The 16182-nt window shown below is 41.6% G+C and overlaps 1 protein-coding gene across 1 annotated transcript in view; it reads left to right on the plus strand.

Annotated features, from left to right (window-relative positions):
• Window positions 1–16068, plus strand: part of col4a4 (collagen, type IV, alpha 4) — a 55414-nt gene extending 39346 nt beyond the window's left edge. The window contains exons 40-47 of the mRNA XM_026191958.2: window positions 2290–2418; window positions 2528–2635; window positions 2934–3089; window positions 5438–5683; window positions 5898–6014; window positions 6356–6541; window positions 9003–9286; window positions 9522–16068. Coding sequence (XP_026047743.2) covers window positions 2290–2418; window positions 2528–2635; window positions 2934–3089; window positions 5438–5683; window positions 5898–6014; window positions 6356–6541; window positions 9003–9286; window positions 9522–9755 — 1460 coding nt within the window. The 3' untranslated portion in view covers window positions 9756–16068. The remainder of the gene's footprint in view (window positions 1–2289; window positions 2419–2527; window positions 2636–2933; window positions 3090–5437; window positions 5684–5897; window positions 6015–6355; window positions 6542–9002; window positions 9287–9521) is intronic.
• The last annotated feature ends 114 nt before the right edge of the window (window positions 16069–16182 follow it).

The raw sequence follows: 16182 nt of genomic DNA on the forward strand, positions 1-16182 counted from the left end.
AGTTTGAAGCCTAATCTTGAAAGTAGAGATAGTGTCTGTCTCCTGAATCCAAACTGGAAGCTGGTTCCACAGAAGAGGGGCCTGAAAACTGAAGGCTCTGCCTCCCATTCTACTTTTAAATACTCTAGGAACAACAAGTAGGCCTGCAGAGCGAGAGCGAAGTGCTCTAATAGGGTGATATGGTACTACAAGGTCATTAAGATAAGATGTGACCTGATTATTTAAGACCTTGTATGTGAGGAGCAGGATTTTGAATTCTGGATTTAACAGGAAGCCAAAACAGGAGAAATCTGCTCTCTCTTTCTAGTCCCTGTCAGGACTCTTGCTGCAGCATTTTGGATCAGCTGAAGGCTTTTCAGCGAGTTTTTTGGACTTCCTGATAATAATGAATTACAGTCGTCCAGCCTGGAAGTAATAAATGCATGAACTAGTTTTTCAGCGTCACTCTGAGACAGGATATTTCTAACTTTAGAGATGTTGCACAAATGGAAGAAAGCAGTCTTACATATTTGTTTAATATGTGCGTTGAAGGACATGTCCTGGTCAAAAATGACTCCAAGGTTCCTCACAGCGTTACTGGAGGCCGAGGTAATGCCATCCAGAGGAAGAATCCAGACATTCCTGCAATTTAACTAACTGGTGTGTTTCATACTCCAACAAAGTAATATATTAACATTTTACACAGAACATTTTTCTTTACAATGCAATAATGCAGTATGTGACATTACTTTGTTTTTTCCCTAAAATGGTCCCCGTACCCCCCACCCCCATAAATGAAAGCATTCCTCTGCAGATGATCACAGATCAGCCTATAATTAGAGATCCATTCAAAGACAGCTGGGTCAAGCTGAATAAAAAATGTTGTTGAGGTGGTCGTTTTCAACATTTACATGGGTGTTAAAATCACCCACAATATTTATTTTACCTGAGCTGAGCGTCGCATTCAACAGAAACTCTGAGTAAGGCCCAGGTGAATGATAGATAACAAAGGATAAAACTGGTCTCCAGCTAGGGTAACCAAGGCTAAGAGTCAACCCTACGTGTGATGTCCACATATGTGGATGCCAGGTACTAGGAGGTTAATAAACTGGAGAGCAAGATTGCTGCCACTTCTCCTCTTGGGCAGGTCCGTTGAGCATTTTAACAGTTATTATTCTCATTATTATTATTATTATTCTCATTTAAAGTAACATTTTCCTCCCGTAGTAACCAGTTCTCTGCTAGCTCTTCTAAGTCAATATCTTGATCAATTATTAAATAGTTTTCTGATACGGATTTAGAAAAGAGAGACCTAATGTTTAATATTTTCACTGTGTTACTCTTTGGTTCAGATGTGGATACTGTATTGTTCTTTCTTTGTAATTGTTTATGTTTAAGTTGTTTGTTGCTGGTTTTTAGTTTGTTTTTTGTCTGTTTGGAAGCTGACACAGTCTCTATGGAGATGGGTTTTTGGGGGGGTAGCAGGAGGAGAGAAGCTGCAGAGAGGCGTGTAAGACTGCAACTCTGCTTCCTGGTCCCAACTCTGGATAGTCATATTTTGGGGGGTTTAATAAATTTGTCCATATTTCTAGAAATGAGAGCTGCTCCATCCAAAGTGGGATGGATGCCGTCTCTCCTAACAAGACCAGGTTTCCTCCAGAAGGTTTGCCAATTATCTATGAAGCCCACATCGTTTCTGGGACACCACTCAGACAGCCAGCAATTTAAGGAGAACATGCGGCTAAACATGTCACTCCTGGTCTGATTGGGGAGGGGACCAGAGAAAACTACATTGTTTTGGCAAAGTTACACACGATTACATATTATTGTTGGTAAGTTCTGGTTCAGGCAACCAGGTGTCGCTGCTGTCAATGTGAATTATAATTTCACCAAATCTGTTTATTCTTAGCCAACAGTTTCACGTTTCCTTCAGTGTTTCCTGCTCTGGGCTCTGGATCAATGATGGCCACTGGAGCCTCTCGCTTCACATTTCTAAGAACACTAAGAAAAGTTCTGCATGTTCGTGTTGTTGTAATGTCGTCTGGTATATTATTAGATTAAATCTATAAAGTTGTGTAAAAAAATTAACTTATCCTGGCAGAGTTGGGGTTCAAAATTCTGACTGGGTTTAGTTCAGAAAGGTACAGATTTTGTTTTAGAGATCTTGACCAAAGGTCCACCTGCAGAGCAGAATATAGCTGTTGTTATTGTGAACTTACTAATGATTATGAGACATTAATTCTCCTCATAGATCTTAAAATTACTTTCTATAAATTCTATAACACATTTTCATTTGGTCTGTTTTTTCAGGTCGGGGCTTTCCAGGTGTTGAAGGTTCCTTGGGTCCACCAGGAGATAAAGGTCCTCCAGGGCATCAAGGTCTTTGCGGCACATCTCAACCTGGACCACCAGGATACAAAGGCCCCGTCGGAACCAAAGGTCTGTACCAATATGATGATCTCTTGCTGAATTGCTGAATATGTAAATCTAAAAATCCTACCTTATCCTTTATTCTTGGTCAGTTATACGCCTCTCTGTGCTATTGTAGGGCCTCCAGGTAAATGTGGACCTCCAGGTAAACTTGGACCAGACTGCAAAACTCCTATCAAAGGGCCCTGTGGAGATCCTGGCTGTCCAGGCCAAGATGGAGAGCCAGGTCAGACTTGAGACTAACTTTTTAAAATCAGCCATGTCATTATAACCTAAACATTTCTTAATAGGTTATAGAAAGGTTCACGATTATCCAGCAATTTTCATGTTTTTGGCATTTTGTAACAGAAGATTTATACGGCCTAAATGCATGTAAGAGATTTGAAAGGTAACATCTTCTAGTTTATGAAATTATACTCATTCAGTGGCTAAAATGCTTCTTAGCCCTAGTTAATATTCAGTTTTATTTAAATTTAAGTGACAGATCATGCTGGATGACCTCTGACACGGGACTGATGTTTCAGGGAGTCTTGGTGAGATCGGGGATCCTGGTCAAAACCCTCCAATTCGTGGGGATATTGGGGACAATGGTAACGTGGGATTCCAAGGGCCAAAGGGACCAAGAGGATGCCCAGGACATATAGGAACACAAGGTTGCACTGGATACCCAGGACAGAAAGGTTAGAGTCCAACAAAAACAACACAACAAAAATGATGCTGACACTTATTCTGTTGGTCACAATTCACTTGACAACCTGACAGATCTCAGTTGTGGGTTACATGAACGTGTGCGGTGTGGCAATACATTAGCTGGTATATTATTAAGTGAATATCTTGATTGACCCTATTACTGAAAAAAACAACTAAAAGTGATCTTCATTAGATGACAGATGATGGTTGGGTTACAAAGGGACAACTGATAACTGTTTGTGGAGATCATAGCATTTCTACTCGTTGGTGTGGAGCTGTAAGTCATCTTTTGTCAGTCCTTCAACAACAAAATTCTGAGTGTTGCATTTCTGCTGAAATGATAAATTCAGACTTTATTCAAACTTTAAAACACTGTGATGCTGAGAAAACCACCAGTGGATGCATTTTATCCTCTTTTTCAGTTTGTGCTTAAAAACTACAACAAAGAACCAAGAAAAGGACCTAAACTCTGAATGTAGCTTTCTAACTTCATCGTGTTTGGCCAAGAATGTTACGGCCGGGTAGCCGGTGGGATGTGAACACAAAAGCAGAACGCACAGGACGTGGCCGATGAAACTGCCACAATAAAGAAAATAAGCAACAACATTAACAGAACAAGAACTAACAAAACCTAAACTGGGAAAAACTAAAAAATGAAACCTGAAAGTGCTGACGACACGAACCATGAACGTGAAACAGAGAACTCAACAGTGAACAGATGGAGACAGAGGACTTAAATACACAGATGAGTAACAAGGGAAGTGGAAACGCATGGGAAACACAGCTGACACAAATGAACAGGACGACACAGGGGAAGCAAAAATAAACACACTGAACATGGAACGCGGACTGTCAAAATAAAACAGGAAACATAGTGAGATGTAGACTGTGGCAACACGAGCTAGACATGACAGGCTGGAGAAACATACAAGCATGCAGACACGGGAGACATGGAACCAACCACAGGGAGGGAAACATGTAAACAGGAAGGAGACGAGACACCTCGACCAGTCAACATGGACTCAAATCTAACTAAACATAATAACAAATACAAAGATAAACTTGATACTAAATAACAGACAACTAACACATAACTCAAAAAACATTAAGCCCAAAAGGTGGGCCAAAGCACCCAGGACCATGACAAAGAAGGCAGTTATACTGTTACCGTTATTTGAATCTTTACAACACAACTGTTGTTATTTAGAATAGTTCTTGTGTTTGAGACTGTCATGGTCCTGAGTCTGAGGACTCAGTGTTTTGTGTTCCTTATGCTTTTGTTCATTCAGAGTGTGTATTCTGTTGTGATTTTGCCATTTGTTAGGTTTCTGTTCTTTGCCTGCCTGCTTCCACTTCTCTGTGTTCCCTCTGTCTGTCCATGGTGTTATTGTGTCTGCTCATGAGTCTGCCTGTCAAGTTCAGTGTCCGGTCTGGTTCTCTGTGTCTGTTAGTTTCCTGTTTTATTCTGAAAGTTCATGTCTCATGTCAGTGTGTTCAGTTTTACCTCTCCCCTGTCTCGTTAGCCTTATTGCTCCCAGCTGTGTCTCCCTCCTGTGGCCCATTCCCTGATTACTCCCCGTGTATTTAAGCCCTGTGTTTTCCTGTGCTCTCTGTCGCGTCGTCTGTTTAACTCCATGTCAGTCTGCATTATTCTGTTACCTGGTATTCATTCTGCGTCTCTCTGCCATCTCTCTTTGTGCATTTCGCTCCTCCTCCCGTGAGTGTCTGGTTTAAGTTTTGTTCTTTAGTTTTCCCAGTTTAGGTTTGTTTACTCCCCGCTCTGCTCTTCCTGTTTTGTCACTTTATCACCTCTGCAAATAAATTTTCACTCGCACCCCAGTCAGTGCCTGCATCTTGGATCCTTTTCTCAATTCACCACACGACTGCTGTGCAGCCGTGACAGAGATAAACATAATTTTAAGGTAATGGTCCTTTAAACTAAAATAAAATAAAATAATTTTAAAATGGATTTCTTACCAGAAGTGATGACATCCCTAAAAAATCGTGGCCCGCGGTCAAGCTACAAGTTTAAACTGAAATCCAAAACACAGCATCATATTACGAAAGAACTTGAAAGACTGAACAGACAACAGTGGCTTAAACATCCACGTGCAGCTCTGAGTGAAGAGGTGTCATTACACAGAGATTAATGCATAGCTCGGTTTTTGTGCTCCCCACATGAAGGTAAAGGGTCATTGTGGTAATTCTGAGGGCTGAAAAAACTGAATGTCAACAGATAGAAACTTTTGGATGGAAACACACTGGGTACTACAGAGCTGTTGTGTATTTTTTATGTCATGCTCACTTAGATAACACGTCTGTGAATTTGTGTGATCAGGTATGAGAGGCGATAGTGGTTTGTTGGGAATACCTGGCCCTCGAGGTTGTAAGGGTGTTCCTGGTCACTGTGGATCTCCAGGACTTCCTGGATCTCCTGGAGATCATGGACCAAAAGGGGAAAAGGGTGACACCTTAGATCCTGAACTCATATCACCTCCAAAGGGTCCTCCTGGAGAAACTGGCTCAACTGGTCAATTTGGACATCCTGGCCTGAATGGAGAACAAGGCCCATGTGGTCCTAAAGGTGAGAAAGGGCAGAACTCTCATAATCATATCAGAATATTATCTTACAAAAACCTCTGATTGTTAGATTTGACTGTAGTCATCCCAAAAAGTAATCATTATAAAGACTAGCTTCCTGGAGGTGAGGTTTCAAAATAAAACCTTTTGATGTCAAATTAACATCAGATCTAATGTCAGTGTAGCTGACTGTTGTGATGCTTGATGACCTGTTTCAGGTGATAAGGGAGATTATGGACCTCAGGGATGTAAAGGCTGCGATGGAGCCCCTGGTCTAAAAGGAGACAAAGGAGAGCCAGGCCTGCCAGGAGAGAGTGGAGTAGTGGGACAGAAAGGTGAGACCTCTCCCTGTCTGACTTTTACCACATTTCTACTGAAGCAGTTTAAGGAACCTTTGCTGGTCTAAAACCAAGAACAACATGATTCAGGAACTGGGGCTGTGTTAAAGAAGGCCAGTCGCTTTCTTTCCAAGCTCCTTAAACTGCCATCACCTGGATGACTGAGAACCTACTCGGACTGGGACTGTCATAACCAACAAGACCAGCTCAAATCTGCTTTGACTGCCAACAACACCACAGAGCTGTTGTAGCTTCTAGATAGGCTCAACTAAGCAAAAGCCAAAGTGTGGACACGGGCGTTTGTAACATCACTTACTGTTATGGTCTTTGGGTCGTAGGTAACCGTGGTCCAGAAGGTGAAAAGGGTTCTCACGGACCAACCAAAGAACTGAACTTGGGCTTGTTGGTGATGCACAGTCAAAGTGCAAACACTCCCAGGTGTCCAGGCAACATGAACACCCTGTGGGAAGGATTCAGTCTGCTGTATCTGGAAGGCCAGGAGCGGGCACACACTCAGGACTTGGGTAAGTACATATTTATAAATCCCACAGCAAACTCTTATTCCAGAACCGCTCAGTGCAGGATGTTCCCAGGCGTTACTTTCTTGTGACTCACCTTTGGCCCAGTAAACAGTTTCTCCTCAAACATCTCATTAGACCAGGATAAGGGAATGAACACCAGCTTAACTTTATCGAGGCCATTTGAACCAAATATGTTGCATTAGTTTGGAATTAATTTGTTTCTAGGATCACATTGGTTTATTAAGATTTAAAAATAAGTGTGAAACAACTTCCAAAAAAAGAGTTTAAGTGGGTGTTTTGTTGTCACATGTTGGGACATCAACATCTCCTTCGTCGGGCAGAAAGATAGTGCAGAGCTTTCTCCTCTAAGTTTTGTCCTTTAGTTTGTTCTTGAAGATCATGTGTTTCGAGGTCTAATGGGATATATAGAATTACAAAGCTATAGCTTTACATGCCTAACATCTATATCATCCACACACACTTTAACCACATGCTAACAAATCCCATGCTAACTCATGTTATAGATATCGTTAGCTAAGAATTCCAGTAATTCCACTTATCTACACTGTGATAATCTCCACAATAGATATACCTGCCAACAAACGGCTGAAAGTTTTGTGAAGGTCAAATGTCAGCAACAGTCAGAGGTCTCCTTGTTCAGATCAACCACCATCTCCCAAAGATGTCTGTGGTCTCAGAGGTATACTGGATCTGCCCTGGGTCTCCTTCCCCTGAGGCTCTCTGAGGTTCCTATTCTTCATAATCTGCTTGTTAAAGCCAAGTCCACGACACTGATGTGGGATGGCTCAAAGAACCCCTCTGATCTATATCAGTTCTCCAGAATCTGAGGTTCAGCGATCGGCCAGAATCTCCTCTTGATTACCTTTTTTTTTTTTTTTTCTCCTCTTGATTACCTGATAGCTGGACGCTCACAATCCGGTCGTTAAGTGATGATGTGACAAATCCTACTTCCGGGTCTAAAGTAGTCTGCGTTTAATATGGCTTTTGTGTTGTTAACATGTTTAATGTTTTGCATTTTCTTCTATTTAATCTCAAAAAGCTCCTAAAACAGTCAGTGATCACTGTTGACCTCCCTCGGCTTTTATTACCGCTAATCATTTATTTAAGCTCAGTTTTTAAAACCTTAGGATGTAACTACAGCCCAGCCCATGCAGCAGTATATGAATGACTAACCTCGTATTGTGGATGGATTATCTCAGTTGTTCTCCTGGCTGAAGTTTGGTCCTTTTACAGCATCCTGCCATGCGATTACATTTGTTCCTGACCACCGAGAACACTCACGTTAACTTTTATCGAGTGGAAAAAAAGTTAGCTTGTTTATATTATGCTAACATAGCTGTGTCGCTAGCGGTCACGTAGCACATCATTATATACCAGGTAGCTCAACTTCAGTAACCCTACAAACGTCACTGCTGTTTAGTTTTCTGTCTTCATTTATGCTGGAAGTGATAACAGTGTCATGATACGTTGTGTGGCAGGCAGGAGAAGGACCCAAGATGCAGACTCACAGACACGGGGATAAACTCAAAAACACAGCTTTAATGCTGGCAAAAAGTGGAACACAAAAACAGTACTAAACTAAACTGGGAAAGCTAAACATAAAGTAAACCAGGAACCATGGGGAGAATAACACACAACATGAGGGAGAACGCGACGCCGAACAGAGGGAGACGCAGACAGAAATACACAGAGGGTTAACGAGGAAAGTGGGAACACACGGGGAACACAGCTGACACAGATAACCATAACGGGACAGGGCGGGGTGAACATAACACTGACGGGAGACGGGCAGAGTCAAACAGGAAGTACACAGAGGTTCAGACAGGAGGAGAGAGAGCACGGGGAGAACACAGACATAACAGGCTGGGGAAAACATGGAATAAAACACGAAAGGGGACAAGGGCTCATGAATACATAGAGAGGCACACAGGGGGTGAGAGTTACAAAGGGAAAGCACACAGGGAACAACATAACAGGGCAACTCAGGAAACAGAACCTAAACAGGGAACTGAATACAAAAATACAAGAAAACTAAGAATACTGGGCCAACACGGCCCAGGACCATGACAAACAGAGCTGTACGTTTGAATTTGTTTCCAAAACCCCGCAGGCAGGACATGCTATATTGTATTTAGATAGAAGCTAGCGAGCTAACTCCCTGCTAACTTCTAACTCCGTTAAATGTCATAAATTCCGTTTTCATGGATGCCTGGATGTTAAACTCAGTTGTTACACCTGGTAGAGCAGAACGCTGATCATTTTATTAAAGATGAAAAACTTTAGACAGTTTTTCAACTCAGTAATGCCACAGTGATGTTTGATATGTGGACCTGCAGCGGAGTTTAGGCCCAGACACGGCTAGTGACGTCAGACTGAACGACCGGATTTGTTTCTCTGCTGGATGTGTTTGGGAATAATTGAAATGTGTTGCGTGTATTTCCAGGTCAGCCGGGGTCGTGCATGCGTGTCTTTTCCACCTTGCCCTTCGCTCCATGTAACAAGCGTACCTGCTCTTACGCCAGTCGTAATGATAAATCCTATTGGCTAACGACGATGGAGCCTGTCCCACGTGAACACGTGAGTGGACCCAGCATCCAAAACTACATCAGCCGCTGTGTGGTGTGTGAAGCCCCATCCCTACCCATCGCAGTGCACAGCCAGTCCAGACAGTCTGTGGAGTGTCCCGAAAACTGGACAGAACTGTGGGACGGATACTCCTTCGTCATGGTGAGTACTGCATTGGTGCCAGATTATTAAACTACGTTGCTACTGCTGTTACTGGTGCTACTGTGTAGACTAAAACCTAAGTCTAAGCTACATTAAACTTTACTTATGTAAACCAGAGTTAAACTCTTAAACTTCGCTGAAATTTAGACTAAACTTACCAGTCGTAATAATACAACAATCATCTGAAATGTGAGCTCTGTGCAGATGATGATGTAATTTCCCATGTGTCTAATAGCATACAGGCGCTGGTGATGAAGGTGGCGGCCAGCCTCTGACATCATCAGGTAGCTGTCTGAAAGCATACAAGGCCCAGCCGTTCGTGGAGTGTCAGGGGCCTCGTGGAACCTGCCACTTCTTCGCCAACATGTACAGTTTCTGGCTGACCACCCTGACCGACCCGGCGATGCTGACCAATGACCAAGAGCAGAGGAGGAGCATTGCAAAGTGCAAAGTCTGCATGAGGCTGTGAGCGGGAGGGCTGCCACCTCCACCTGTGTGAGACAGAGAAGAGATGCTTCATCTCCACATCTTTCTCAAGGAAATTGAGAGGACGCATCACTTCCTCCAACTTTACGAGGCAGGAGGGAGCGAGTGAGGATGTGCTTCGGCTCCATCGAAGTGGCAGGACTAGTGTGTTTGTCTCTGTGAGGAGAGACCGTCGTCTTACAGTCAGTCAGCTGCTCGGCTGATAATCAATCAGTCCTGATCTGCATCAGCTCAGCACTCGCATCATTACATTCATCAGTAGGTGGGTTATTAATGAAACTACTTTAACATAAATAAATTTGCCTAAATACTCCAAAAAATACTTTAAAAACATGACTTCACAGGAAAGCGCCGCACATTGTGGTTCGGATGCCCTTCCTGACACGTGCGCCTCTTTCATCTGTCACTCGAATTTGGAAACTGTAAATATTCATATTTGTAAAAACGGCAGTGACGGACATTCAGGCTACTTGCGTCAGCTCGTGAGGTTAGTGAGTCCTTCTCCGTGCAGATGACAAACAGACTTTCTTTTGGATAAAATAGTCTCATAATATACTTAACATCCAATCTGCAGCACATAGCTGTGTTTTACAGCAGGTCACTTTCCGAGGTTCGTGCTTGGAATGATGTGTTTTTATTCCGGTGTGTAACAGGGTTGGGTACGCAGCCTATTATCCAGTTTTTATATGATATCACATGTGATTTAGTTTCCTTTAATTAATTCAGAGGTGGCTTTATCTGCAGCTCCGTGTGTGTTCTTGGGCTCCGCGAGAGTAACTTTGTATGAAAGACAGTTCAAAATAATCCTTTTCTATCTCACATGTACTGTAAACGAGCTGTTTTAGCTGCTTGAAATATTATAAATATAAGTGACTGATATTAATATTTAATGTACATAGCTAACAGTCTAAGAGCCTCTAAAACTTTTCATGTTTTCTTTTTTATTGTCTTTTCTGTGGTTGTTACAGTTCAGCATTACTCAGGGATGGAAGTAACCAATTAACCGAAACAATCTAGTCTTTCTGTAATAATTATTTTTGAGTCATTTTAGGTGTTTGCCATAAATATAATTAAAAACAAAAAAACTAAAAATTCCTGTGAACTACAGGCTGGGAAATGACAGCGAATCAGAATGAGCCACATTTCTATCCCAAGTGTTTGTAAAAGTCAGACTGCAGCTCTGCCTGATTTTGTGCAGCGCTAAGCGAAGCTTCAGCTGCCACAGTAACATGATTATAATACTAATACACACACAGATACAAAGAAACACAGTCAGGGGGAAACGGAGCGAATGAAAAAGCCATGTGCTGTTGCTTACACTCTATCTCAGCAAGTTTGACAGAGAAATGAACGTAGTCGGGGGTTAAGGTGGAATTCAGCAGGGGGCTGTAGAGCTGTCGGCTCTGTGAGCAGGTTTTGTGTGCAGACTGTGATCAGCTGTAACTAAGATTGAGGAAGTGATTCCTCTGCTCTTATCTTCAACACGACATAGAGCAGTTAAAGAAACTCTGCTCCTACAGAGATGATTATCTCATTCATGGTGCTTGACTCGCTGGTATAACTCTGATTTAGAAGATCATCGTTTAGCCTGGAAAAATTATTTTGTGCTTTATAAGAAAGCCCTCCATAGAGCTTGAACATCTTACTATTCATCACTGATTGAAGAAAATAAGAACAACTCTATGTTTGCTGTTATGGTCTACAGGCCTTTTAGGGTCACAGCTTTAAACCTTTACTCAAAAAGCATCTCTAGACCCAGCAGTCTTAGCTAATTATAGGCCAATCTCCAACCTTCCTTTATATCAAACATCCTTGAAAGAGTAGTTGTCAAACAGCTAACAGATCATCTGCAGAGGTTTATTTGAAGAGTTTCAGTCAGGTTTCAGAGCTCATCACAGCACAGAAACAGCTTTAGTGAAGGTTACAAATGATCTTCTTATGGCCTCTGACAGTGGACTCATCTCTGTGCTTGTCCTGCTAGACCTCAGTGCAGCGTTCGATACTGTCGACCATAATATCCTATTAGAGCGATTAGAACATGCTGTAGGTATTACAGGTACTGCACTGCAGTGGTTTGTATCATATCTATCTAATAGACTCCAGTTTGTGCATGTAAATGGAGAGTCCTCTTCACACACTGAGGTTAATTATGGAGTTCCACAGGGTTCAGTGCTAGGACCAATTCTGTTTACATTATACATGCTTCCCTTAGGCAGCATCATTAGAAGACATAGCATACATTTACACTGCTATGCAGATGACACCCAGCTCTATCTGTCCATGAAGCCAGATAACACACACCAATGAGTTAAACTGCAGGAATGTCTTAAAGACATAAAGACCTGGATGGCCGCTAACTTTCTGCTTCTTAATTCAGATCAAACTGAGGTTATTGTACTCGGCCCTGAAAAGCTTAGAAATATGGTATCTAAGCAGATTCTTACTCTGGATGGCATTACCTTGGCCTCCAGTAACGCTGTGAGGAACCTTGGAGTCATTTTTGACCAGGACATGTCCTTCAATGCACATATTAAACAAATATATAAGACTGCGTTCTTCCATTTGTGCAACATCTCTAAAGTTAGAAATATCCTGTATATATCTGTCATCCCATGTCTATATAAATAAAGCTGAACTGAATTAAATTTGATGGATTTATTTTTGTTTTTTTGCTTGCTGTAGAAAGATTGCTGAGACGTTTACTGATCACGAAGAATACCTTCACGTATTTGTAGTTTTAAAGCCACAATAATTTAAATGTTTCACTTTCATAGAGCAGACTTTAGAGCATCCTGTTTCACATGGAAGCAAACAGAGCTGGACTAGAACCCAAGGAAATGGAAAGATGGTTGGAGTCAATTTCAGTAGGTTCTGTGCGTTCTTGAGGAATTAGACTACGCGTCAAAAGAATAATATGTTGGTAAACAGATTTTTAATAGTCCTAATAATTAGTTTTTAATACTCATTTAACAATTCATCATCACGACTGGTTACCAATCTATATGTTCATAAAAAAGATATAAACCCCACTTCTTTTGATTTTCACATATTCATTCCTAGGGCTGCAGCTATATGATGATAATAATAAACATTGCTCATTAAAAAAACTAAAGTTTAACTGCATACAACATCTGTCAAAAACCCCAAAACAACTTTTGGTTGTAATTATGTGCCATATTAAAATTTGTTATAAAGAAAAAATCTTCTTAAATGCAAAAATATATAAATAATCTCAAGTCCAGTCAAAGTAAAATAAATAAAGACATATGCAATCTAAACCAAGGCATAAAGAAATCTGCTCTGTCTCGTTGGACGGCTGTAGGAAGCAAAAAGAGCTCGGACAGTGTTAGAAAGCTTGCATGAGGTAGAGCTGGTGTGAGTCTGTTTGTGAGTGAATGACACTGATGTGGTGGTGAATGTGTTGGCTGCACTGAAGAAAAGCATCCTGAAGTTTGTGCTGCTGAAAACAAGACGTTGGCGTAGACGTTAATTAATATTAATTATGATTTCCTGTCCAACCCCTTGGCTCAGAGTTTTACTGGTCCATACAGGGCCTGGACTGGCATGATCCGGGTGGCTGTGATCACTGTGGTCTATAATCAGAATCTATATTTCTAGGTTTTAATCAGGTCGGTCCACCAGGAAAGTGCCCGGTGGGCCAGATCAGCAGTCCAGCCCTGCACACACATTTTTATTTACTTGTGAAAAAGCTGTTATTTGTATAATTTTAATATTAATGCATTTAATGAATATAATGTTTTATTTTCACTTTAAACCTGAAAAAAGTTGCAAAGCCTTGAAGTTAATATGGTCTGGTACACCCCGCGCCCCCCCTTTGACTCACCCCTGTTTGCTGCAGGTACCTTCAGTGTGAAACAGGCGGTGTGGTTTAAATATGTATCAGTTAAAAAGAAATCGTTGGTGTGTGTCGAAGCTAAAGTTTGTTTTCTTCACGTCAGACTTTCCTGATAAGTGCTTCGTGTTATCGGTGTTTTTAAACTGAGGCCTATATGGGCATCATATTTCAAGGACTTAACTCGGTGAATCGTTGCAGTACTCGTAATCGTTCCTGTTACTTCCTGTTACTTCCAGCATCCCGATGTTACATTCTGCGTTTCTTTTACATGCGTCATCCGTACCTGAAGTTTGGATCTGCGACAGAATTATGTTTGAAACGTTACTAAATTTGGAATGAAGTCCCAATCTAAGCAAAAACTGGAACCGTCTGTAAAGCCACGTGACCTTGTTTTTGGGATGAGAGTCTTTGAAGTGGTCTCAGATGCTCTGAGCTCCTCTACATGTCATCATCCTCTTTATGAGCCTTCATCCACCTACTGAACACCAATGTCCACCACACAAACATGTTCAACCCCACTTTGATCTGTAACAGTTTGTCCCTCCTCTATTGTAAATTTGATTGAAACAGGTTTCATGTATTTATTATAATTCTATTATTGCAAAAACAAAATAAAGCATCAGGATCTAAGTTACAGAGTTAATATGCTGCGTTGCTGTTGCGTCAGGGCTGATGGTACATCCTGTAACAGCTGACTGGCCAGGATGACGTTCTCTCCTCATCAGAGACCAATGACAAACAAACAACTTTAGCCCCGCCTCCAGCCCCGCCTCCGGCCCCTCCACAGCCCGGTCAGGACTGCCTGGAAACCCTTTTCGTCGGTCTGCTGAGAGACATTATGACTGAGCTTGTAATCACTCTGATTGGTCAGCTGCGAGGCAGTGACTCCATGTCATTGGTCAGTCAGTATTTTATAAATAAGTAGAGGAAGAATAGTGTGAGAAGCTGTGAATATATCTGAGAATAAACCTTGAAACGTGTCTTTGGAGCTTCTCCATCATCTCCATGTTTGTTAATCATGTGTTTGAGTTTTCAGCTCGTGGCTCATTTAAACACTAAAGATGTGTCACACTGCCAGACTGAACCAGGACCGGCAGCCCGGGTCAGCATACCCGAGATCTCTTTTCCTCATCGTCTTTGTTTGAGCTTTAGCTTCATTCAAGCTAAGAGGTTAGACGAAGGTGGTCATCAGCTCAATACGTGCACCAATCAGAAACCAGGACAGACGACTGGCAGCAGAGCGGCTGATGTTGTATAAGAAAAGTATGAACAAGTTCTCCACACAACACGAGCTGAAAGCTACATAGTGAATGTGATAGATGGAGATCAGCACCATCATTCAAACAGCAAACACTAAATATATATATTAAATAGTTTTATTACTCATCTGGAAGACAAAGCTTTGGTAATAAAGTTTCTCCTGCAACATGTTTCTTAGTGTTTCAAAGACAAAGACGTTAAGCTGTCTTTACAAAGTAGACCGCTCGTCTTTTCCCCTGCACACTGAGCTCTGAGGGATCTCTGGGATGCTCTAATTTCTTCTCGAGCATGCTCTGCTGCACAACTTACCATCATGATGTACCTGAATAAGAAGTAAAGCACCTTTGTATCCCCCAAACACAGGCTTAAGCCTCTGTAAGCCTTGAATGGTGCTCCTGGCACAGGCCTGGGAAAGGCTTGTGTTGTTTTTATGTTGCACATTCGTCCCGTGATGCTGGTTTTTAATCAGTGGTTAGCATTTCTTTGTGTTACTGATAAATGCCTTGATGAGAATTAAACCAAAAATGACTGTCATGCATTTATATTTACTTCGTTTTTGGTCAAATCTACAGTGGAGACTTTCTAACTTGGGTTCGGTTTCTTTGTTTGGGTCGTTGGTCTGGCTCAGTGTTTTCTTCGTGATGATTTGTAAATATGTTTGAATGTCACAGTTTTATATTTTTACTGTAAACCTCATCAGAGTATTTATTTAGCTTGAAATTAATGTTGACGCTATTTGATGCTAAAATCATACAGATTTTTATTTCATTTTGTAAACCCTGACACCCTGAAGCCCCGCCCACATTCTCCACCAAAGTTAAATGCCAAAGATCACGTGACTCATTTCAGCCACAGCTGACCTCCTTCATTAAACTGTTAAAAGTCGACGTTTTCGCGTCACGTTTTCTTTTTAGGCGAATCGTTATTTCAGAGATAAAACTCACTGTAATGTTTGAATCATTTAAATCTGGACCAAAGCCAAGATTTAACTACAGTTCCCATGAGTCTTTGCGAGGATGAAGAGGCGGGGCAGTCACTGTGTCTTGATTATGTTCTTATGGTATTAAAATCTGTCGCTGGTATTTTTATTCTCTGTAGACTGAAACGCCTCACTAACACTTGTGACATATTTTACTCTATGTGGATGGACAACGCTTCAATAAACTGCATCGAACTTTCACCCCGTCTTTGTTTTACTGTCAGACATCAGAAAGGAGGCTGGTATTCAAAATACTCTCAGGTTTGTCTACTAGAGCTTTGTGGACTTTATAAAACGTCATCGCGCTCTGAATCT

Source organism: Astatotilapia calliptera, chromosome 14, assembly GCF_964374335.1.
Source record: "Astatotilapia calliptera chromosome 14, fAstCal68.1, whole genome shotgun sequence".
Classification (NCBI taxonomy): Eukaryota; Metazoa; Chordata; class Actinopteri; order Cichliformes; family Cichlidae; genus Astatotilapia; species Astatotilapia calliptera.